The 24,244-nt window shown below is 50.7% G+C and overlaps 9 protein-coding genes across 9 annotated transcripts; 7 read left to right on the top strand and 2 right to left on the bottom strand.

Annotated features, from left to right (window-relative positions):
* Positions 1-87: 87 nt before the first annotated feature.
* Positions 88-1,461, top strand: N7458_009622 (uncharacterized protein; the record flags this gene model as incomplete). The annotated part of the gene is made up of 6 exons (XM_056913004.1): positions 88-255; positions 289-405; positions 468-658; positions 710-832; positions 891-971; positions 1,029-1,461. 6 exons carry the CDS (start codon positions 88-90, stop codon positions 1,459-1,461), a joined length of 1,113 nt encoding a protein of 370 aa, XP_056761853.1.
* A 3,368-nt stretch (positions 1,462-4,829) lies between these two features.
* Positions 4,830-6,079, top strand: N7458_009621 (SDR family oxidoreductase; the record flags this gene model as incomplete). The annotated part of the gene is made up of 5 exons (XM_056913003.1): positions 4,830-4,851; positions 4,916-4,967; positions 5,033-5,165; positions 5,224-5,514; positions 5,573-6,079. The coding sequence occupies 5 exons, from the start codon at positions 4,830-4,832 to the stop codon at positions 6,077-6,079; spliced, it is 1,005 nt and encodes a 334-aa protein (XP_056761852.1).
* Positions 6,080-6,335: 256 nt separating this feature from the next.
* Positions 6,336-7,760, top strand: N7458_009620 (mitochondrial 37S ribosomal protein bS1m; the record flags this gene model as incomplete). Its single annotated transcript, XM_056913002.1, has 1 exon — positions 6,336-7,760. The coding sequence occupies one exon, from the start codon at positions 6,336-6,338 to the stop codon at positions 7,758-7,760; it is 1,425 nt and encodes a 474-aa protein (XP_056761851.1).
* Positions 7,761-8,166: 406 nt separating this feature from the next.
* Positions 8,167-8,741, top strand: N7458_009619 (40S ribosomal protein eS17; the record flags this gene model as incomplete). The annotated part of the gene is made up of 3 exons (XM_056913001.1): positions 8,167-8,313; positions 8,396-8,593; positions 8,661-8,741. The coding sequence occupies 3 exons, from the start codon at positions 8,167-8,169 to the stop codon at positions 8,739-8,741; spliced, it is 426 nt and encodes a 141-aa protein (XP_056761850.1).
* A 499-nt stretch (positions 8,742-9,240) lies between these two features.
* On the bottom strand, positions 9,241-10,215 carry N7458_009618 (Rtr1/RPAP2 family protein phosphatase; the record flags this gene model as incomplete). The annotated part of the gene is made up of 1 exon (XM_056913000.1): positions 9,241-10,215. The coding sequence occupies one exon, from the start codon at positions 10,213-10,215 to the stop codon at positions 9,241-9,243; it is 975 nt and encodes a 324-aa protein (XP_056761849.1).
* A 1,186-nt stretch (positions 10,216-11,401) lies between these two features.
* On the top strand, positions 11,402-15,118 carry N7458_009617 (SH3 domain protein; the record flags this gene model as incomplete). Its single annotated transcript, XM_056912999.1, has 3 exons — positions 11,402-13,094; positions 13,154-13,252; positions 13,323-15,118. 3 exons carry the CDS (start codon positions 11,402-11,404, stop codon positions 15,116-15,118), a joined length of 3,588 nt encoding a protein of 1,195 aa, XP_056761848.1.
* An 862-nt stretch (positions 15,119-15,980) lies between these two features.
* On the top strand, positions 15,981-17,441 carry cwc25 (U2-type spliceosomal complex subunit CWC25; the record flags this gene model as incomplete). The annotated part of the gene is made up of 2 exons (XM_056912998.1): positions 15,981-16,006; positions 16,103-17,441. 2 exons carry the CDS (start codon positions 15,981-15,983, stop codon positions 17,439-17,441), a joined length of 1,365 nt encoding a protein of 454 aa, XP_056761847.1.
* Positions 17,442-17,707: 266 nt separating this feature from the next.
* Positions 17,708-19,033, bottom strand: N7458_009615 (NAD(P)/FAD-dependent oxidoreductase; the record flags this gene model as incomplete). The annotated part of the gene is made up of 1 exon (XM_056912997.1): positions 17,708-19,033. One exon carries the CDS (start codon positions 19,031-19,033, stop codon positions 17,708-17,710), a length of 1,326 nt encoding a protein of 441 aa, XP_056761846.1.
* A 3,316-nt stretch (positions 19,034-22,349) lies between these two features.
* Positions 22,350-24,187, top strand: N7458_009614 (DUF3176 domain-containing protein; the record flags this gene model as incomplete). Its single annotated transcript, XM_056912996.1, has 3 exons — positions 22,350-22,810; positions 22,860-24,051; positions 24,161-24,187. 3 exons carry the CDS (start codon positions 22,350-22,352, stop codon positions 24,185-24,187), a joined length of 1,680 nt encoding a protein of 559 aa, XP_056761845.1.
* Between the last annotated feature and the right edge of the window lie 57 nt (positions 24,188-24,244).

Raw genomic sequence — 24,244 nt, 5'->3', positions numbered from 1 at the left:
TCGACCCTGCTCATTTCAAATCATTGAAGTCAACATTCTGACGCACTCAAGGTCGAATTGAGGATTGGCATTATCTAGCCTGGCGCCATGGTCCTTATTGCCGATGCCACCCCGGCGTTAGCGGGCACCACAATCCTACTGACGACCTTGGCATTGTTGACATCTGGCTTGCGCATATATTGCAGATTAAGCCGCAGGTCGTGGGGGGTAGAAGACTGGATTATGACGGTATCATGGGTCAGTACTACTGAGGAAGTCTGGAATTACTCGCCTAATGCAATTTGACAGGTGCCGTTCTGTGTGCTTGTGGCTGGGTGCCTCGGAGGGGCTTTCAATGGAATTGGGGCACGAGACTCGACCCTTGCAAAGCCTGGCAATGAGAAATACCAAGTCGAAGCACAAAAGGTGATCGCGACTTCTGTCACAGCCATCGGCAATTAGGCATAGCACTGATTTCGAGCGACCAGTTTTTCCTTATCTTCGAAGTGGGGTATTGCTCTGCCATTATACCGATAAAACTCAGCATCGGTTGGATGTTGATTCGAGTGGCGGAGGGAAGAAAGGTATTTATATATGTGCAATACCTCGTCATGGCTCTTTTTGTTGTGATGAACACTATCGCGTTGATTTTTATATTGATCAATTGTGTTCCTGTGGAGTAAGCCTCTTGACAACCACGTCCAAAACGAAGATGCTAATCCAGCCATAGAGCTGCTTGGGATCCGGAAATACTCAAGAACGGTGGCCACTGTCAGCCAAGCTATGTCCTTGCTAATGTGTACTACGCGTGTACCGCCATCAACATCCTTACCGACTGGATAACTGCTTTCTTGTACGGACTCAATATCGATACATTCGGATGAAAGAAACAATTCTCATACCAGAAATAGGCCAGTTCCTCTGCTTTGGAATGTACATTTGGACCGCAATACCAAAATCTCAGTTTCGGCCTTGATGGGGCTTGGTATTTTGTAGGTTTTCCCCCTTTTGATTCAACTCCTCTCTTATTGACAATCCGCCTCTTGCAGTGCCTCGCTCTCAGCATGCATCCGTCTCAAATATACCGTCGCCCTTACCAGCCAGACTGACTTTCTCTTCGAAGTTGCAGATGTTGTCATCTGGGGATTCGCAGAGAACGGCATCGGCATGATGGTCGGGAACATTGCGACTCTCCGTCCGCTATTTAGTATCCTTCGCGATCGATCGAAGACATCCGACTATAAAAGTCATAACAACTTACCGGAGTTCAACAGTCCTCAGCGCCTCGGGGGGGCGATATCCTTGAGCGACCTCGAGCTTGAAAGTGGGAAGCACCGAAATCACGTCGTCAAGCAAATAGATCACACACTGTACAGTAGCCTAAGCGACGGGGAGAGTCAGAAGGACATTCTTGAAAATGTTCAACGACCTGGCCAGGCTGATATTGTTGTTAGTCAGCATATTGTTGTAGCCTATGAGTGAGATCTTGGGGTCATTCACGTTCGAGCTTTACGGAACCTTTTTGTGGTTTAGAATAGTTGATTATTGTTTATTTTCCTGAGAGGCACGATTGGTCATACGTAAAGTCGGGATTTGATCTTCGTACAAATAGTGCAGGAATTATTTTCGATACCGGATCGCAATCAGCAGCGATTCGCACTATTACCCCTCAGAATCGCCTTGCATGCATACTATACTGGAACCGTGCGTTGTAGTTAGATCAAAGATTGGTTCCTCACATCAATACGAAGAAAACACTATTCATAACGTGCATCGTGAGCTCCGTCGTTCCATTTGAATATTTGTTTTGACATGTCCTACACAGGCTATGGAGCGCGTGGAATTACGGACGTATCCCAAAACAAGAATGACCGTGGGGTTTTACTGTGTCTCGAACTAGGCTCCACCAATGTGTACAAGAATCTCGCATGGATCAATTAGGTTAGATGGACGATCATATTCAACTAATACTAGATCTCCCGCACTTCTGACCCCAAAGGCGGTAAAAGAAGTAAGAAATATTAGTGTCAGAAGGACACTGCCGATGGCGGGCGGCTTAAGACCATTTCACTGGTCGTATCCTCTCTTCTCCTACTACTGTCCGCGGAAAAATAGCCCAGTACCTTGAATCCAACACCCGGAAATTAAAACTATGCAGAAACCCTACTTATCTATGAGATCTTTACTAGATATATCCTTATTTAATTACCAGTCAGTGTTAAAGTAGACAGAGAATCCTTAATGGGCGAGATATGAGATCAAGATGGCAAGCAAGAGAGCGTTGGAATTTCAGTTTATGAGGCAATACCCGAACACAAAGGTCATAGCAGCAGCCGAATCCGATGTATTTGACTTCTATTAAGAACCATGTCACACGCAGAAAGCATCCTCTCTTCCCACAACATTCGTTCAAGGTCAGAGCTCGAGGAAGTGATAAAGGAGACAACATGAGATACTGTTGTGATACCAGGCACTTGCTGCTCGGGAATGAAGCCGCAACATCGGGAGTAATTCCTGCTCTATGTATGTGAAGAACCAATTTGATTTCCAATCAACTTGGACTTCACGTTGTATATATACCCTCATGTATTCCCTCAAGAAGCACAATCAAGCTTCCTTTCGAACTACAACACACTGGAATACAGATCACAAGACACATACCTATCTCTTTGCCAATGTCCTATCACTGTTGGCTTACTTCAAATGCTGGCTCGTCATAGACTTTGAATAGTAACTACTCTACAGTGAAGGATTTCAGACGAACCAGATAGGAGGTCGTAATGGAATTTCTGGAGGCTACACGGTCCAACCCCGACATTATCACAAACAGGAGTGCCTCAGGACACCAACCTCACCCGGGCGCCGCTGCCTCGATACTCGGCGCCTTGGACAGTAAAAATGACTGAAGCTTACCAGTCTAAATTGGAGCCACGGACTAATAATCGTTGCATATCGCTACACTGATCGAGATCTAACAAAGTAAGTACCTCGACAACCCTTGCGACAAGGTTATGCTGGGACAAATGATTACTAATCACAATATCCCATTTTCCCTTCACCACTCTATAATTTTAGTAGATCCTTAATAACAATAGCCTCTCATCAAAAGATGAGTTATCAATCCGATATTCGGAGTTTTTAATACTTCAAACAAGAAGTTGAATCGCAACAAAAATGTACCAAGAAGTACTACTTAAGAAAGAGCACTGGTAGTATTCCATAGGGCTATACGAGTAGTCTTCAAGTATAATACTATAATCGTGTAAAATACATTCCTCACTATCCGATTCGTATTATAGAATATATATACTATTACAAAAAGCGGTCTAGATCGGACCACGAAGATTTAATTGTTATGATGTTAACTACTTGCAGGGTAGTAAGCCTGTCAACTAGGTAGGAGAATAAAGCACTAAGTCGGATGGGAACAGAGACTGTTTCTTGCCCTTCCTAAGCTTCTTCCGCTAGCTATATTTATAACTGATCCCTCTCCTAAAACAGGAAGAGGTAGAGGATATTTTGATGAGGAAGATCAGAAGGCACACGAGATGGTGTAACAAGAACACACAGAAGGCTTCCTCTGGGTTAGGCGCCAGAAAGGGCGGTGATTCACCGCCGGAAGCCTGCCGATCCCAAAAGGGACGCTGAGGCCTTAGGCCATACTGAGCATGAGGCATCAACATGGGCATAGCTTCATGCAGGGAAAAGCCATAACAATAAGAAATAAGGGGGAGAATTTATAATATAAGGTATATAGTAAAATATTATATAAAGAAATCAAGAATATCCGAGGTCACTTTAGAGTAAATAAGTCAAAGATAGCTTATAGTGTAGTAGAATAGGGTAGGGGCCTCTAAGTTCCTAGGAGTAATATTCTTGGACCGAAATGCTTAGCCAAAAAGAGATGGTTATCTTAAGGCTAGTATTTCTCCAAGACGCCTATTATGGAGCTAGTAGACAAAGGTTCCTTGGAGCATGTAGTCTAATCAATCCGGTGATTATCTAGTAGGCTTTATTATAACGCAATGAATAGCAGTAAGTATCTAAAACGGAACGTTAGATTGTTGATGCTAGTGCTTTTTGATAGGGCTTATAGGGGCAATCTGTAGGGAAGGGATGTTTGTGGATAGGGCTAGCGTGTCGCGTTTTATTGAGGTGCTGGTCAGGCTTCGTGCTTAGTGACTAAATCGGAGCGCTTAACTAGCTAATACTCACTGATCAGATCAGGGCGCTGAGAGACGTGCTCAGATCTACGTAGTGAGCAAAAGCGGCGAGGGTCTGAGCACTAAAACGGAAAGGGAAAGCCAAGACGTGGCATAGGAAATCTGGTAGGTAGGAATAAGATATGTTGAGACATTGCATAGCAGTTGCTTTGTTTGCTGAGTTTGCGTGAGGCCCTCTATCCAAGGCTATCTGCCCAGGTTCACACAATAATATCTCTCTCACACCTGGAATCTCTAGATATAAGCTTAGATCTAGGAGTATTACGACGTGTACACGTACACGACGGGTCGTTTACGGGTAATTAACGCTGACAACTGAGAGGCGGGGTTATCCGGCTTTATCAGACTCTTAAATCCTGAAGCAAAGACACATGGTGGGTGCAATTTTGATTGCTCAATGATTATTTGTCAGCGGTCGTAGTGACCTTCCACCTCGATCTGTACTGTATCCTGTGTGGCGGCCCATAGGTGGGGAGCGATGACGGGATCGAGGGGGGGCATGGTCTCTCTGGACAAACCATAAAAGCCGAGGAGTTCCTTGTCTACCCCAACCCTTTGCGCTTTCCCATCTACTCGTATTTCTAAACCAAGCAATCCTCATTGACTCCTTAATTTCAACCAGCAACAATGGTGAAAGTTCTCTTGACCGGTATGCGCACTTGCGGTAAACACCTTCCTACTTACCACGTCATAGATCTAATCGAGTCCAACAGGCGGTAGCGGCTTTATCGCCGCTCACATTGTTGATATTTTGCTGCAGCATGGGTACATTCAATTCGACACAAATGATTGTTTCTTTCATGGCTAATTCGATTAATTTGATGTCTTAGCTTCGATACCGTGTTCACCGTGCGCTCCGATGACAAAGGCAAACGGATTCTCGAGAACCACCCCGGGACGCCCAAGGAGAAGCTCTCCTACGTGATTGTCAAGGACGTAGCTCAAGATGGGGCTTTTGACGAGGTGAGCTGGTGATCTACATCTTGACTAAATATCTTCCACTGCTCATACCCCGAAACAGGCCGTCAAGTCCGACCCTCCATTTGACTATGTCCTCCACACCGCATCCCCTTTCCATTTCAACGTGCAGGATCCGGTGAAAGACTTCCTGGACCCCGCAATCAAGGGAACTACTGGCATTTTGAAAGCTATCAAGGCTTATGCCCCTACCGTAAAGCGCGTTGTCATCACCTCGTCATTTGCTGCTATTATAAACCCCAAGCAGAACGTGAAGCTCTATAGCGAGAAGGTATGGAATCCGGTCACTTGGGAAGAGGCTATGGATCATTCCAACGTTTATCGGGCTAGCAAGGTAAGTTCTGTTCACTTAAATGAAACGCCACCTGGACTGATTAGTATATTTCAATCAGACCTTTGCTGAAAAGGCCGCGTGGGACTTTGTTGAGAAGGAGAAGCCCAACTTCGACATCGCTACTATCAACCCTCCTTTGGTCTTTGGCCCCATTGTTCACTATTTGAATTCTCTCGAGGCTCTCAACACATCAAACCAGCGGTTCCGAAACCTCATCCAAGGCCAGTTTAAGGAGCAGATTCCTCCCACGGGCACATTCCTGTATGTTGATGTTCGTGACGTGGCACTTGCCCACGTTCGGGCCATCGAGGTCTCCGAGGCTGGAGGCAAGAGATTCTTCATAACTGCAGGTTTCTTTTCGAACAAGGAGATCGTGGAGGCTGCCCGCAAGACCCACTCGGAATTGGAATCTAAGCTCCCTGCCAAGGATGCTCCGAGTGACTTCCCATCGGATATCTACGAGATTGACAACAGTAGGTCAAAGGAGATTCTGGGGATCAAGTATCGGTCCTTCACAGAGACTGTGGCAGACACAATCAGCTCTTTGCAGGATGTCGGTGCTTGAAATAGCGACGCGGTCAATTGCAAGGATTTATATATATATTACCAATGATATAGAGATGGTATTGAGGCCCTTCCTTCTTTTTTTTAGATGAGTGTAGAGTGTAGTCTTCCGCTGTACTTGTGCTATGCGGTCTCCACACTTTTGGTGGAACTGCGTTTTGGGTTGGTGCTGCCCACCGTATTGACTTGGCCCGTGGCCCCGGTCAACTTTTCTCGCGCGATCCCAACCAGCTCTGTTCCACCAGGCATTGAACACCATGGCGACCGCCAGGCTATCGCCGACGGCGAATCTTCTGCGGAAGTCGCGGCTATTTGCACTTCCTCAAGCTCTGCAACCTTCTCAAGAACCCCCATCGTCCAAGGCAGTTTTTGAGTCGGAAACCGCAACACTCCCTCACCCTATCCGGGCTTCGATCGTTACACCCCAAAAGTCGCTTGCTCGAGGCGATTGGGGTCTGAAGCGATCTCTCCCGGCAAAATCGACATCAGAGAAATCATCCAGACCCGTCGTTCGTCTCCATGCCCTCGATACCTACGAACATGTCACCGACTTCGAGTCCGCAGCCGATCACACGATGACCCTCGAGAAGTTCCAGGAGCTGCACATGCCCATGTCCTTGCCTGCCAAGGTCAATTACGCGACTAGCATCGTTCCCAGACACCAGAGCCCGTTCGAGACGCATGTTGATAATACAGAGACCAGCAAGGGTCTCGGAGAGCCCGGAGCCAAGCAATACCGACACTCCGGCCCGTGGCTTGCTGGCATGACCGAGGCGGAGTTCGCTGCGTACTTGAGCCAGGTTACCAGCAAGAAGCCTGAGTTGCTGCAGAAATTGCGTGAGCGATTCGTGGCCAAACGTACCGCGGAGGCCCGGAAGCAAGCACAAGACAACGGAGAAGATTTGGAGACCCTCCAGCCGCCGAAGGTGACGGACGAGGAGTTCCAGACATACATCAAGACCCTGCGTACCGATCCATTTGCCCTGGGCCCTGTCATATTCGAGTTGCTTGACCTTCCATCATCCCCTGCCGTACCCAGCGAACGCATTGGACGCAAGTACTACCAGTCCCCCGGAACCAAGCTTTCCGCGCCTGAATATGCCGTGGCTGGCCCTCCCAAGACACACCCGTCCGCCGGTCTATCATACACTCGCTCACACGCCTTGACATATAACCACCCGCAATACGGTCCCCAAGCGTACCAACGTCCTGTGGAGGCCCGTATTCTGCGCCCGAAGGGTAGATTCCGCGGACGTATGTCCCGGGCTATCGCGGGTATTGGTGGTATTGCCGTTGAAGACCTAAATGCGATGACCTTTATGGACCAAGGTTCTCCCCCTGGCCTGACCTTCTTCGATGCTACCATCCCTGGCGGTGCCAAGTACTGGGTGACGCCGATTCGCGCAGCTGTCGATTCCGAGGGCAGAATCGGACTTTCTTCTTACCGTGCGGGCGCCTCCTCCAAAGCACCTTACGGCATTGAAGACTACAAGAAGCCGGGGTCTGCCAGCATCACCGACGCTGCCCACCGCCATGCTAACATGGTGCCCCGACTGGACCGACCCCGATACCAGCTGCGGCCGCAGGCCAGCAGACAGCCCATGAAGGGGACCGAGGATATTGCTCGCCTTCTCATGAATGATCTGAAGGCTGGTGCGAGGAACAAAGACGAGAGTGCGTAAGATGTTGTTGGACTAAGATTTGGCAAGCGAAACATTGCGAAGAGTTGTACGATTAGACAAGTGGGCTTTTGTAAAGCTACTCTCACTACCCTTCTGAACCTGTGCTATAAAGGAAATGCATCCATTCCCGTATTTTCAATTGCGAAGAACTCATTGGTTCGATCTAGCGTAGATTTGTGCAGTATATCGTTCCTATTTCTTGTCTTCTGACTCTGCATAGATTAGATTGACCGCTCGGCAGTATAACATTACGTAATATTCCGGACCGTGGAATTCACGTGACACATTAGGGCTGGGCTAGGGCAAGGACCCGCACAGAATTAGCGAAGCGCCTCTCAAGGCTATCCAAAGTCGGCTTCACTTTGATTCTTGTCACTGAACATCCGTCCAGCCAACATCCGCCAAAATGGGTCGCGTCCGTACTAAGACCGTTAAGCGGTCCGCCAAGGTCATCATTGAGCGCTACTACCCCAAGCTCACTCTCGACTTCGAGACCAACAAGCGCATCTGCGATGAGATCGCCATCATTGCCTCCAAGCGTCTCCGCAACAAGGTACGACACGCAACCACTACCGAAAGATGGTGAACAAGTACCATTGCAAACAACAGAAATTGACTTGATATCTTTCACACAGATCGCTGGTTACACCACCCACCTGATGAAGCGCATTCAGCGTGGCCCCGTCCGCGGTATCTCCTTCAAGCTCCAGGAGGAGGAGCGTGAGCGCAAGGATCAGTACGTCCCTGAGGTCTCTGCTCTGGATGTTTCCCAGACCGAGTCCGGCCAGCTCGACGTTGATGCCGACACCAAGGACCTGCTCAAGAACCTCGGCGTAAGTTGGCCCTGGCCACCAGTCACGTTATCCTCGATCTCTGGCTCCTAACATTTTCATTTCACAGTTCGACAACCTCAAGGTCAACGTCGTCACCGTCTCCCAGCAGCAGCAGGCCGAGCGCCCCCGCCGCTTCGGTCCCCGCTAAATCCAGCACGCTGGATAAGCACCCCGAAAAACAAAAAAGTCTTTTTGTCTTCGGCCGACTCCTGGCGTGTCCCCGACCTTGGCTATTATGGTATTAGCTAATATGGAGGCTATCTATGGATGAGGAATGAAAAAAAACATGATTCCCGTTGACAAAGGTGTCGCTGATTCTCCTGACGGAGATGACGCTTGATTGCCAATTACTTGTCCCTCGCGTGTTTGCTCTTGTGTGGAATCCCTATTTCCCTCAGAGTCAAGTTACGTAGGAGCTGTTGGACATTTTATGTTCGATAGACTCAGCCCCAAGGCCAGTGGTCACGACTACGCAACGATTCTCTCCCGCATCTTGCTGTCGAAGATCAACAGATATCTGGTCATTGCGTAGAATTTTCCTTTTATTCAAGCTGCGTATGGTATTATATCATATGCTTCCAGGGTATAAAACTAGTAGAAACGCCCGAAACGCCACAAAAGATGCCATGGACTCTGTGCCATCCACTCTAGATTTGATCAAGCAAATCGCCCTGGTCAATGTCCATTGCGTCCTTGTCTCGTCGATCCTTGGGAACATATCCCTCAATCGAGCCTCCCTTGGCATCCTCTGGCCGCCACTGTGGAGCGCTTGCAGATGAAGTGCTGCTCTGTTCCTTTTCCTTGATCTGGACATTCACGCGGCCTCCGCGGAATGGCAGACTAGTGTCTCCACGCTCCATGGCGAGTTCCTGCGCGCGCTCGGGGTCCTGAATATTGAGTTTATTTAAGTCTGCTGCAACAGCCGCCGCAGATGTCGAGCCCTCAGTTCTTCGCTTTGGTCGCTTGGCACGCGCTTCTTCCAGGAGTTCAATGCTCGTAATGCGGCCCTCACTAGCCCGCCTCTCCCACACGGGCTGCTCGGTAAGCTGCACGCGAAGGAAGAGAGCTCTCTCTGCGCACTCATCGGAGCACCATTTCTCGACTTTCTCGCGAGGTACGATGTCCATGTTGCGCCCTCTACCACCAGGTCCGCTGCCTTTAGCTCCCCATCTGAATTGGAAGGTTTGGTTCCTCCCGCGCTCGTTTCGATACTCGCGCGGGCAGAGCCCATAGCCGCAAAGTCCCTCGTTATTCCGTTCCATGATGAGACTATCGTAGTCACCCGTTCGGAAACTAAGGAGAGCAGATTTAAAGGCGTGCGAATCTGCAGCCGAAGGTGCAGCGGGGTCGGCGGATGGAGACGAGGGTAGCGAGAGTAGGTCAATAATGCGATCTAGAATCATATTCTCGGCATCTTTCTGGGCCTGAATCTGATGCGCATGTTGGAGAGCAACTCCCAGGTGCTGCGGAGTTGCTCGCGGTCGACCTGATAGGTACTTGTCTTGCTCTTCCTCTGATGGGAGGTGGGACGAGCTGACGAGCTGCTCTGCGTTGACAACGGCATATGCGGAGGGGAGAGAGGTTTTCAAGGCTGATCTGGAGGGACTTTGGTGTGTAGCCATACTGTAAGATTGATACAGACAGGCTTAACGCTTGGGTGGTCTTGGGGTGAGAATCAAGGCGGGGGAGGTCGTGAGGGAGCTCGAATTTTTTGAGGTTCGGTCGGGTGAAGAAGCGGAAGAGGCAAATTCGCGGGGGGAAGATGTCGCCAATAAGAAGGCCGACGGTTGTGCTCTCAGCTTCTGACGTATTTGCTTGGGCACCGGGTTCGTTTCGTCTGAAGGTTTCATGTGTTGGGTAGTAGACTTTATTTTATGAAGCCGAGAATCAGTCGCTCGTAGAAAACACCCTCGAAGTTGGTATATAGTGCTCTATGCATGATACTGTCTGTAGACAAGGGAAAAAGACTTACTCCATACTTCATGATTCCAGGCGACATTTCGCGAAGTCCATAGTTCGGGGTCGCTATACTACGAGACTACTGCTACTGATTTCTGCTGACCACATCGACTATCCTTGGAATCTACTTGACTACTGTAGACTACAAGAGTACTGTAAAGAACCCCTCGGTTAGGAGTGTATGAGGCGTCGGGCGTTGGAAAGCTTCCCCCTAAGAGCCTTGCCAAGGCAACGTATAAAGTATATACAGCACCTCGTACTCAGTATGAGGATAGAAATGATCAAACATCCCTTGTTTCATCCTGTGTCCCGTTTTGGCCGTGAGGCTGTCTGATAGAATTGCCCCATGTGGTACACTGCTCGTACCCTGGTTCTCTCATTAGCCGCTGATCGTCAGTGGAGCCTCTCCCTCATCCCGCCAAGTGACGACCACCTCACTACCTACTACCTCATCCTTCCCACCGCAACCCTCCTTTCCCTTTCCCATCCGGTATTCCTTGCGACGGCTGGTTTCCCTCTTGCATCGATTTCCTCAATCGCAACCTCCTCCGCGAGGTCCACTCCCATTTCTCTTGTACCTGGTGAGTTCCATTCCAGCCCCTCTTGCCCTCCCCCTCATCTCCCTAGGCACCACTCCCCCGACACTTTCGTCATCCAGACTGACCCGAACTTCCGACTACACCCAAAAGGCATTCAGCTTCGCACGACCTTGTATACCGCTGCATGCGAGACGCATCTGAGCTTGTGCTTGACCTTGTACAGTTCCTCGCCTTGATTGCCCGTTTCACACCTGTTGTTTAGGGTCCTCTTTTACCCCGTCCCCTCCGAACTCGGGTGTCGACTGGCCAAATGTCCAATCCGCCTTTTACGGCCCGAGCGGTCTTCGAGTATGCGTCGGGCCACGATGACGACCTCAGCTTCCCAATCGGCCAAATTGTAACTGTCACCGCTGTGGAGGATGATGACTGGTACTACGGTGAATACACAGACGGCGCCGGTACCAAACAAGAGGGCATCTTCCCCAAAAACTTCGTCGAACGATATGAACCTCCTGCGCCTCCCCGGCCGACTCGCCCTAGTAGACCCAAGAAAGAGGCCGAGCCCGCCCCCGTCGATTCCCCCGTTGCTGTGACCCGGAGCCAGCCGCAGACGGAGCCCGAGGTTGCAGAGCAACCCGCCGCGGAGGAGCAGGAACCGGTTTCCAAGCTGCCCCTTCCTCCTCAGTCCCCGCCAGCGGTTTCGAGTCCTGTCACCGAATCTCCAACCTCGCCCAAGGTGCCACCTCAAGCTACCAAACCCGCTCCTGCACCTGCCACGACCTCTGCGCCTCCCGTGGCTAAGTCATCCAAGCCCCCGCCCCCAGTCGTTGCAGAGAAGCCCTCGGCTTCGTCTTTCAAAGATCGTATCGCCGCCTTCAACCAGTCCGCTGCTGCGCCAATTGCTCCTTTCAAACCTGGTGGTCCTCGCCACTCGACTTCATTTGTCAAGAAACAATTCGTTGCCCCGCCTCCCAGCAAGGATTCCTACGTGGCCCCGCCAAGAGAGCCCGCCCCTAAGGTGTACAGGAGAGAGGAGGATCCTGATGTGAAGGAGCAACTTGCTCGTGAGCCTCCTGTCTCGGAGACCCGTCCGCCTCCGCCAGCTCTGGTGACTACGCAAGACTCGGAGGAGGGTGCTGAAGACCAGCCGAAGCCGACCAGTCTCAAGGATCGCATTGCTCTTCTACAAAAGCAGCAATTGGAGCAGGCTCAGCGCCATGCAGAGGCCGCCCAGAAGAAGGAGAAGCCTAAGCCCCCCAAGAAGCCGGTTGAGCAACCCTCGGAGCCCGTCGAAGCTGAGGAGGAGGTTGCGACCTCCCCTATTGAAACCGTGAAAACAACTCGTGATCCCAGTGTTGACACATTGCGTGCCAAGGCACCTCCAGCGCACCCGACTCCCTTCTCACCCTCGGAGGAAATCGCAAGCGAGTCGAACGATGCCGACTACTCTGCTGCTGCTGACTCTGAGGATGCCGGAGAGACGTCCACAAGCAAGGACGAAGAGGAGGAGCGTCCTCGTCAACTGTCTACTCACACCATTGAGCAAAAGGGTGAGGAAGCCGACGCCGAGGAAGATGAAGAGGAGGAGGAAGAGGAAATGGATCCCGAAACTAAGCGCAGGATGGAACTTCGTGCCAGGATGGCTAAGATGAGTGGTGGCATGGGCATGATGGGACTCTTCGGGCCTCCTGGTGGTCTACCGGGCATGACTCCTCCTACGGGATCTCGCAAGCCGAAGACTCCTGGAGAATCTGAGAAGAGGCTTGCTGAGCCCGAACCTACGTCTCCCCGCCATGCTCCTCCGGTGCCTTTGCCTGGAATGCATATCGGCGCGAAGCCTCCTGTCGAGGTAGAGAAGGATGAGGAGGAGGAAGAAGAGCCCCTGGCGACCCCCATTTCTGAACAACATCCTCCACGACAAGTACCAGATGTTGAGGACGTCGTTCATGAAGGTCCCCCTCCACGTCGCTCGACTGATCGTCCCCCTCCCGTCCCACCTACTGGTAAGTTACCTATACCAATCTGTTTGACGTGTAGCAAATTACTTACGAGCCTTGAACAGAACGCTCTGCAGTAGCACCCCCAGTCCCAGAGGCACGATCTGTTCCGCCTCCGCCAGTGCCAGCCGAGGAACTATCATCGCCCCCTCCAGTCCCAGGAGGTATGATCCAGTTGTTTTTTTTGTTCACTCGTTTGATTTGACCCAATTTCCGATACTAACAATTTATCAGGTCGGCCTGCCCCTCCCCCGCCTAGGCCTTCAACGGGCGACGAGTCCGATGACGAACTCTCCGTGCATGCAAAGACCTTGTCCTTAGATGACGCTGCTCAGCCGCCTGCAGTGCCTGCGCCGGCTATTCCTGACCGTGTGGATGCTCGCCGCCCATCAACATATGACTCGACACCCCCATTGGGTCCGACCCCAACCGCCGAAAAGAGAGCAAGTCGCCCACCTCCTCCTATCCCGACTAATCCACCAATGCCTCCAGCACAGGGCCGTGCGCCACCTCCACCACCCCCAGGCCAACTTCGTCGGCGGTCCACAGCTGATAGCCGTGGGAGTGCTCCCCGACAGGCTGGTGAAGATGTTGAAGGAGAGGTGACAGAATATGATGGAGATTACGATACTGATATTGCGTCCGGAGTCAAGCATAAGGATGCTTTGAGGGCGCACGAGCGAGACTCGAGTTTTGACGAGGGAACGATCACCGATGACCATTCTATTCAGTCCCCTCGAAGCCCTCAGGAATCTCGCCTGCCTCCACCGCTTCCACCCACCGCTGCCCCTCGGGGAGTTCCACCTCCACCACCAAGCCAACCGCCGCGAAATGCTCGTCCTTCCATAGATACGCCTAGGGGACCTCCCCCACTCCCGCCAACTAGAGAGGCCCCTCGTGGTGACGCTGAGGAAGAGGAAGAGTATGATCCTTTCAATTATGCTGCTCCTCAACAAGGGCTGCCCACTCCTCCTCCACCTCCCAGTGGACGCCCGGGAGCCCCGCCTCCTCCTCCTCCGCAGACCGCAACTGACGACTACGATGATATGTATGAGGCGTCTCCAGTTCAAAGTCCATTTAATGAGCAGCCTCCTTCACTCCATGAGAAGCGACCTTCTCTCGCGCTGCCACCCCCTCCGCAGAGCCAGGCTCCAGCCATGCCCTCACCTTCTGCTGCTAGAAGCGGCCGCGCTTCCATGGATTTGATGCGGGCTCAGCGGCGATCGATGGACGTTTCCCGGCCCTCAGTTGACCAAGGCTTCATTGCCACTGACGTTGACCTTGGAGAGAGTTCCCTGTGGTGGACCCAGCCCAACACGACTCCTCCAGTATTCCAGAACCGCAAGGACATTCTCTTCGAAGTTGAGGAGTCTTCGTCCACGAAACGGGGTGGTGAGACTACCGTATCCAAGGAAGTTTACGTCCTTTTCATGGACTACTCGCAAACCGTGGTGACGGCCCACTTCGACGCGAAGAACCCTGCGGATGTCACTCTGGAACAGCGTCATGAGCCGCCACCTCTCCAACCCCGCCAGGATCAACTGGAGCAGGCGCACCTTCAGCATGGAACTCGAATTTCAGAGTCCGTTAACGGGATCCAAAATTCTACTGTTGGAGACGGCACCCCTAACGGATTGGTTCAGCACCTGCTGAACCCTCTGTCTGATGCGCTCCTCCCCGTCGGAACCCGTGCCTACGGCGCCTTGGTCTACTCAAACTTGGCCAACGCTTCTGTTACTCAAAATGATGAGATCCGCGCTGGTGACATTGTTAGCTTCCGAAACGCTCGGTTCCAGGGTCACCGTGGTACTATGCACCAGAAGTATAGTGCTGAGGTGGGCAAACCCGAACATGTCGGTATTGTCGTTGACTGGGATGGTACAAAGAAGAAGATCCGAGCTTGGGAACAGGGACGCGAGAGCAAGAAGGTCAAGATGGAGAGTTTCAAGCTGAATGATCTTCGTAGTGGCGAGTGCAAGGTCTGGCGCGTGATGCCTCGCAGCTGGGTGGGCTGGGAGCCTACCAGATAAGCTGATCAACTTGATGTCCTCTGTCTCGCTCATATCAGCGCGAAGCCCTATGCCCTCTAGACCAGCACATGACCGTGTATGAGTTATGGTCGGATTCGTTTATGCCCCTTCCCCTATAGGTGACCCCCGCTACCCATCCCCCTAGCTGATCCTTTTCCTTGTCTCTTCCCCTGTGCGTTTATAACCTTCCTGCTTATGTGGTAATGAGATAGCCGGAATGGTTTGTTTTTGATGGAGAATTGAGCGAGCGTGCACACACCCTTTCTTTGCGCCCCCTTTCCCCTTATTTACCTCTGGTAAATTCTGCATGACCCATGTTTTTCGTTCTGCTATAATTTTCATATTCTTCATTGCCTTGTATCTATTTGCAATGTATTCATTTCGATTCATCAAAGCAACTGTAGACTAAGGACATTGAGCCATTACTCCGTTTTCGATACTTAGCATTATTAGAACACCTTCGTTTATTACTTTATACAGTGCAAATGGACACCCTGAGTAGTACAAAAATTCTATATGCTCGCCAAGCATAATAGTGGGCTTAGATCAAGACGCTGTACGGGACCCATAAGCAAAATCAAAAAAGAATGGGACAAGCCAGGATCGAACTGGCGACTTCACGATAGCAGAGACTGGAGTTGTTCTTCAGTCGTGCACTCTCCCAGCTGAGTTATTATCCCAATCTGTATTATAACGGCCCTAAAAGGTAATATCAACCTCAGACCCTGTCGTGACACTTTGAGCGCCACGTGATTCATTCCTGCCTCAGGCTTAAAATGGCAATGCCGTTGCCCCATTTCCTCATCGGGCACCTTCCGACTTCAACCTCCGCAACATCACAGCTCACTACACCACCTCCACAATGGGTGGCGATCTGAACTTGAAGAAGTAAGTACCTTTTCTATTCCTGAAGTATTCTACCTCGTCACCTATTTCCGGGGTGTTCAAATTGTGAGAAAGGCAACATTTCTAACCCCGTCGCAGGTCATGGCACCCATCGCTGCTCCGCAACCAGGAGCGCGTATGGCAGCAGGAAAAGCGCGCTCTCGACGAGCGCAAGAAAGTCGATCAACTGCGACGTGAACGCGAAGAAGAGCGCCAGATCCAAGAGCTCCAGCGCCTGCAAGAAGCCTCCGGCAAGACCGCGCCAATATCTCGAGTCGACTGGATGTACCAGGCCCCCTCCAGCTCAACGGGCCACTACTCTGAAGAAATGGAGGGATACCTGCTGGGAAAACGACGTATCGACGGCATCCTGTTGAAAAATGACACCGATAACCAGAAGCTCGAGAAGGGCGCGGACGTGGTTGGGGCGAATGCGGCGGCTGGCCCGTCAGTCGGATCTGCGCGTGACACCATGACGAAAGTTCTGAACGACCCGCTGCTCGAAGTCAAGAAGAGAGAACAGGCGGCATATGAAGCTGCGGTTATGGAGGCTGCTCGGCGCAAGGAGAGGGAAGCGCGACGCAAAGGCGATAGTGGTCGGGAAAGTGGCCGGGACCGAGATCGTCGCCATCGCGATCATGATTCCAAGCGCCATCGATATAGTGATGAGGGAGAGGATGATCGCCGACACCGTCATCATAGGAGCGAGCGTCGGCATCGATCTAGGTCGCCAGCTTCGCCAGAGCGATCTCATCGCAAACACCGCAGCGAGCGAGACCGTGAATACGACCGTGATCGCCGAGAGGATCGACGCCGGGGCGATGACCGTGACCGTCGAGATGACGATCGCGACCGTCGAGGCGATCGATCTCGCCGAAGCGACCGCGACCGCGATGGTGAAAGTAACCGCCGTGACTACAGAGAGAAGAGGGATTCCTACACTGGCCAAGCTGGAGATCGAGATTCGGGTGCTAGGCGTGACCGTGATAATGACCGTGAGAGATCCCCCCGACGATCATCACCTCGCCGAAGCTCCCCTTCTTCGCAGCGAGCCCAACCCCGCAACGATCGTGGCAACGACGACCGACGAGACTACCCTCGCCGCGATTACAATAATCGCAATGACTCATACAATCGAAATCGCGGCCCACCTCCTCCCCGCACCGCGCCTAGCAAGCCAGATCCCAAGCAGCAGGAGGAAGAACGCCTCCGCAAGCTTGCGGAAATGCAATCAAACGCTAGTGAGATTGAAGCAGAACGACGCCAGCGGATTTCTGAGATCAGTGCGAAAGAGCAGGAAGAGAAGGAGGCTGATGATAAGCTACGCTCTGACCGTGGTCAATTCATGTCCAAGGTACATCAGCGTGTGCAGGAAGATAGCCTGGATGAACGCATTCGGCGCAGTCGAGGTGGACTGTCCAAGATGGAGGAGGATTAAGGATTTCTGACCCTGCCCTTGGTCCATGATGTGGACCTGCCCTTTGAGCAGTTCTCTTTATGATTAAAATTGCGTCTATCAGGGACACGTATCATGTATTGTATTGAGTGCATTTTAACCCATATTCTTAGCGTGATTTCTCAGGTCGAACAAAGCCACCAATGAAGCATTTTTATGATCTGTCTGCTACTAGCCTTGCACCAAATCACCCCCATCGGGAACAATCCAACTTAACCCGCCATAATCTGTTCATTCCGGTACAATGCTCACTTGCTAGTCTCTTTATTATAGATATTGTTATACCGTTCCAGCGCCTGAGCAGTGAGTATCTCAGGCTCGACCCCCTGGAAACGCGCCGGATCCAAAGCCATGAGAACCTCTTCGTCACTGGCCGAAACCACCTCCTGATGTTCACGAAGAATCTCTCGAGAGATGAGCTTGGCCGTTCCAGCAGCCGTAGTAACCCAAATCGCAGCACAAAGCCACAGATTACAAACATCAGGAACCCTACCCGCCAGCGGCACATTATCTGGCGTCACCGAGAAAATCCCATTGAACGGCCTCTTCGCCTCGAAGGGATTCGAGTCATCCTGGCGCCCCTGCGCTAGAAAGGCGCTTCCGTTCTTCAAGTGCGAGGTAGCTTCTGATAAGACTTGATCGAAGCTGGAGGGCCATGATCCGATGGCGCTATGATCGGGCCTTAGTTCAAGTGGCACATGGTCATAGCTACCCAGACCATCGTGATCGCCGTGGTCTCGAGCGTAGACGTGGTGTTCTGGCCAGCGGACGAATGGATATGGTTTTCCGGTGCGAGGAGGTCGGGGGGCTGTGAATGTGTATGGATGTGCAACGGGGATGATGGGGACTGGGAGCTTGGTAAGTGGGGCTTCCTTGTCCTGACCAGGACTTCCAGTTAAAGGAGATGTCCAGATGCCCGTGGCAAGGATAACAGTACTGCCTGTCAAGTCGATATTCCCATTCGCAGTACGAATAGCTGCAATCTCCCCAGCCAATCCGTCATTGGCATCCTTCTTGGTGAAGCCAGTCACGGCCACTTCCAGAAACTCCACGCCTCGAGCACGAGCTTCCCGCATAAAATAGGACATAATGACCTGCGCATTAGCCGTACCATCAGACGGGAAATGTAAGCCCGTCATGACAGTCTCGTGGTCAATAAAGTCTGGAGCCAAAGCAGCTGCATCCTGGGGTGAGATCATCTCCGCAGACAGACCCGCAGCGCATGCTTTCTCGCATCGGGATTGTAATGTCTGCACACCTGCTGGTGTGGACGCGAGCTCCAATCCTCCAACGGTGTTGAATCCACCCGGGACGGTGAGGTATTCGGCAACGGTATCCTGGGCGAGTCGTGTTAGGACGGGCGACTCGTTGAGTTGGCCCACGAACCCTGGTGCATGGCCAGTTGATCCTAGGGACTTCTTGAGAGATCGGTCGAGGAGGATGATGTGGCGATTTGTTTTTGCTTGGGAGAGGTAGAATGCTAGAGCGGTGCCGACTATGCCCCCGCCAACGATGAAGATGCGTTGGGGGGATGGGTTGGCATTTAGATCTGGAATCGAGAGGGTTGATTGCATGATTGAGGAGTTTGATGTTTTTGACTACCTATTCAAGGCGTATATGGTTCTGTGTTTATATCTGGGATAGCGCACATCAACTATATAGATTTACAGATTCAACTACAGTACTTATGAGGCCATCGACTATAAATAACTCAAAAGGGCGTGGCATGTACCCGATATCGGCCAGCATGTCGCCATATATATCCGCCTCCAGCCGAGCGTGTGCGCGGCGAGTTCGTATTTAGGTGTTAACTAACCAGGATACATACCATCTAAGACAGTATATACGAAGTCATGGCCAATATCTCTTGTTCCATTCGACCGGACATGTCGATCTAATGGATATTTCGGAACCACATCTTAAGTTGGAGTCTATATGATGTCACTCGGAATTCTCCACATGGAAATCAACTGGAAACGTTCGGTTAGTTTGATTATAGACACTTCGCGTCACATTTTATGGAATGGTGAAGATTTAAGTGTGGAGAGTAAAAGCCGACTCTGCCACGACTGTCGAGTGCCCATCGGAAGATGTCGCCAACCAACATGCTTATGTTGGCAAATTCTTGCCAAGAAATCCGGAAATTGGGATAATAACTCAGCTGGGAGAGTGCACGACTGAAGAACAACTCCAGTCTCTGCTATCGTGAAGTCGCCAGTTCGATCCTGGCTTGTCCCACTTGTTTTTTCGCTCTATAATTTTGGCCTCCTTCTGTCTAAAATAGGTCGACCTTTTTTTTAACACTGGCAACTCTTCTCTCTTCAATGGACAGCTCTTTTCCCTTCACACCGAGTCTTACCTTCCCACCACTCTAGAAGCGGTGATTCACCCACCGTCTTGGTCTCATCTTGCATTGACATCGACATTTTCCCCAAGGGTAGATCGACGAAGATTTTGTTCCTTTTTAGGAGAGCCAGGCAGAGTGAAGTCTCAACGAAGCCATTTTTGGAATGAATATCTACAAATCTTTCAGGGAGTAACTTTACAATAGCTTCGTGCCCACTTTCCATAGCCTAAAGCAGCGGTTAATATCCGAAATTGCTTTTTGCATTGACGTCAACATTCCCCTCGAGTAAGAGTTTCACAACCGTGTCGACGCCGAAATGAGAAGCTATCATGAGACTGGCTTAGCCCTCGATGGGTTCTCTTCTTCGGGATTTCCGATAATAATTGGCGACCCAGATCCTGCAGCTTACCGACCCTGGATCGTAAATTTCCATCATCGGGCCTAACATGGCCCCCAGGGCTAATATCAACTTAGCCAAAATGATATGCCCAGCTCTCAGCAGAGTAAGGGAAGAAGATGTTAGACCTATCAAAGGTACAACTGTCTGCCGAACTACCTGTGAGCATATCGTCGTGGTTCAATAAGGAAAGAAAAGCAAGGCAGATTTCTACAAGAACCTTGCGTTTTTTTTTTCGCTTGCGAAAGAGCTTCTCCAAGGGACTTCGTTCCCAATTCTTTCCGTGGAAGCTGATGAGATGGCAAAAAGAAAACTCGCTAGCAGTTTGATAGATGAGATAGACCTTATTCTGATGAATTGAAAAGAACAAGCAACACATTTCTGACCCGATCTTCGAAGTTCCCATCGCCCTCCAGATTAAGGTCGTGAACCCATTTCGATTTGCCATCTACATTCATTGCGATATACAGCTCCGGGAGCGTCGGTGGTCGATGCGCTGCCAGAATTAAGCTTAAAAGCTCTTCGCACAGCGGCTTCAGCGCCTCATTTGCCAAGTCTCTTCTCGTAGGCCTCATTGACATTCATTGGTATGGATATGATAGAGGACTTGGCACCTTTCACTGTCATTTTCAAAATTTCTCTCACCAAATGAACAAAAACGAGGTAAATAAGTCCAGAGATAGGTTCAGTGTCGCATCTAGGTGCTTGCCTATCTTTGGGTGAGTCTGACGGCCATTTCAACTTCGCCAGCGTTTCTCAAATACGCGACAGTGACCGCTATAGGAGTGCTAACAACAATACTACCCAGGCGAATGTCAAGTCTTTTCACTCGGAACACCGCCACTAATGCCAACAAAGAGGCCGATCCGCATATAAGGGAAGCTGCGGAGCATGCTTGTTGCAACTTTGGCCACAGAAGTTATTCATACTCACCGCCTGGAAGCACAGCGATGAGACAATGTTGTGTTCGCAAAATTTGCCCAGTGTAATCATTTATTATTTAGCGAGACAAAACTCGGGTTTTCATGCTCTTCGTCGAGCACCTCTTTCGCGGCAACTTATTCCACCTCTAGTGCACAGATCCAGCCCAAGGTGTACATATTTGGGTCCGACATGGATGTTCTCCCCTGGAAGCAATATCACCCTGGTGAATAGTGTCTTGTCCGATCTGGAACTCTCGTTACATCTCAAATAGCTCCTCGTTTGAGCCCATCCACTCTTCAGGAAACACTAAAGCTCGATATACCTCACTTTGAAGAAGCTAAGAGTGGTCAATCTTCACAGATAGAAGAGAAAGCTTTTTGTTCGAAGGGCAATCGCCGAAGGAGAGGAAAGTGACCATGAAACATCAGCCTCAATCACCCCTCATCACGTTCGAGTGTAGTAGTGTGCAATATATCTGTGCCCTTTGGTGACTCCCACCGCTTCCTATATGGAATTAGGCGTGACTTTGGCCTAGCATGTTGTTCCTACGCAGCTTTGATTGGCCCCCGCTGGACCCATAGTATGGGGGGTTTGAAAAGCGCCCCCAGTATTTACGTGGCAGTTGCAGGGGTCATAACAACAAAGTACATACCTACCCCTACTGCAGTGCGTGAGGCCGGGGCTTATTACTGTATTCACCCCTGCCTGACTATAATCCAGCATGGCCTGGAGTACTCGGGTTGTCCCCCAGACGAAAGCCCATCCTACTAGACGACTCACTCAGAGCGAGTGCTTTATTATCCAGACATCCCCTCGTGTCTTTGCAGCAGTGTTGGAGCTGGCCATTCCTCCAATTCCTATGATGAGGCCTCTCCAGCCGACAAGCAAGCAAGCCCCAGGTCCTCCAGACCCTAAATGCTTAGCCTGACTCGCTTAGACCTTTATCGGAGTGTCTAACCTATTAAGCATGCACTAAGGAGGCTCTGCAGTAGTATGTATGCACTATACAGTGAACCTACATGGCCCCCAAACTATGCCCGAGTGCACATTTGGGAAAGCAAATCACCGTCGCGCTGTGGCTGATCTGCACGCTACCGGGCCTGAGCAATTTATTTATTTGAAATTGGGACTCTTTCTCAAGAAAGCAATTTACGTCCGCTTTTCCTGTATAAGTCTGTGTTGTTCCACTACTTTGACAGGGAGCTTCTCGCAATTATTCAACATGGAACCGAACCAGAAGGATGAGCAGCCAGCGCAAACTCCGAGCAGCCCACATGAACCAGCAAGTGAATCGCTCGTAAATTCTGATCCAGGAGACCAAAACAATCAACTGAAATCGAGAGAAAATTCTTCTTTATGGAGTTTAGCGTCGAAATTGTTCGTTTTGGAGCTACTGGCTGTGGTTCTATCCACGGCCCTCTTGATCGCCATTATTGTGATATTGGCCTCCTTCAATCATCACCCTCAACCGCACTGGGAGCATATGTCGCTGAACTCATTAATATCGTGGCTAAGTACTATCTCTAAAGGATCTGTCTTATTCGCCATTAGCGAGAGTCTAGGGCAGCTGAAGTGGCTGTGGTTCACCCAGAAGTCGCGGGCCATATCTGATTTGCAGACCTTCGATGCAGCGAGTCGAGGGTTCTTTGGCAGTGCGATGCTCATGTGGGATTTACGTGCAAAGTAAGTAGATCTCTAATAGCCTCACTACGGCTGGTCGCTCATGATCTAGACATTTTGCTACCCCAGGAAGTCTGGCCATCATTCTTGCGCTCGCCTTCGATCCCTTCACCCAGAATCTTATTCAATATTACCCGAAGCTCTCACCTGATGCCACACAAACAGCGGTTGTATCAAATAATATTGTGTACGATACCATCGGCCCAGAATTTGAACTGGGAGGAGGTAAGTCGGAAAGCACGCATCCGGCCTTGAGTGTCGCTAATCAGAACGGCATAAAAGAGGCCTACGTAGACCAAGCACTTAAAGCCAACGTCTACAATTCAATATTCAATAGCGACTCATCGAAGCCATGGTCAATTCCCAACTACACATGCAGCACTGGAAACTGCACGTGGGATCCAATAGCTTCCCTGGGAATGCAAGCGATATGTGCCGATATCACGGATTACTTGGATATCCAATGCAATACTATCGCAGCCAATCTTACAGATGGCGGCGATAGCAATTGCACTATCTATATTCAATATAACTCCTCGACAAGTCCGATCTCTGCCAATTTCATTGAGAACTCACCGGTGGGACTTGCTGTCGTTGCAGGAATGACCAACCTCTCCATTATCCAAGGAGAACCCGCCTTTAGCCACATCCAGCTTATCGCACCCGAGGAGTCCGTCAACACTAATCAATTCCTCACAAACTCGACTAAATGGCAAGCAATGGAATGCACGCTGACACCCATAGCCCGAAGGGTTCACACTGCGGTCACGGGGGGCGTCTATCAGGAAGACACATTGTCCATCTGGGCAAATGGTTCTATCACCAATGGGACGGCCGATTATTCCCTCCAGCCCACTTGGGGACCAGAGATGGGCGTTGCATATAACACGACCTTTTCGATACCACTGCGAATAATGTCTGCCATAGACGACTTTATGATAAGTTTCTTCGCTGGTAGCGTGCAGTTAAGCCTTGATAGTCTTGCATTTAATCCAAGCGACAAATTTGCATACGCCAGCGCCGATTTCATGCAGGCCATCTCAATCTCGAATATCACCGGCTGTACGGCCACGGGCGCCGCGAAACTCCGTTGCGCTATGGAAAACGCCGCTGCTGCGATGGAAAAGTCCTTCCGAGACTCGACGCCCTCTTCTACGGGATCGAAGTCCCCCACCGTGGGCCAGGCAATGTCGAACATGACATATGTTGCCGTGCATTGGCAATGGATTGCTCTTCCAATTCTGGTATGGCTGCTAGGTATTATTACCTTGGTGGGTACTATATTGAAGAGTCGAAGAGCCGTGGTTCCCACGTGGAAAAACAGTGTGATGCCCTTGTTGTTCATATACGAAGGGGGTCAGGACGAACAACCTTCAGTGAATGGGAAACTTGAAAATGACCAGAGAGTGAGGTTGTATGGTTCAGAGGGTAGAATCG

The sequence above is a fragment of the Penicillium daleae genome (genome assembly GCF_028827525.1).
Source record: "Penicillium daleae strain IBT 16125 chromosome Unknown utg000008l_segment0_segment0, whole genome shotgun sequence".
Taxonomy (NCBI): domain Eukaryota; kingdom Fungi; phylum Ascomycota; class Eurotiomycetes; order Eurotiales; family Aspergillaceae; genus Penicillium; species Penicillium daleae.
The sequence above is the reverse complement of the archived record's forward strand: the minus strand, read 5'-3'. Positions and strand labels throughout refer to the sequence as shown.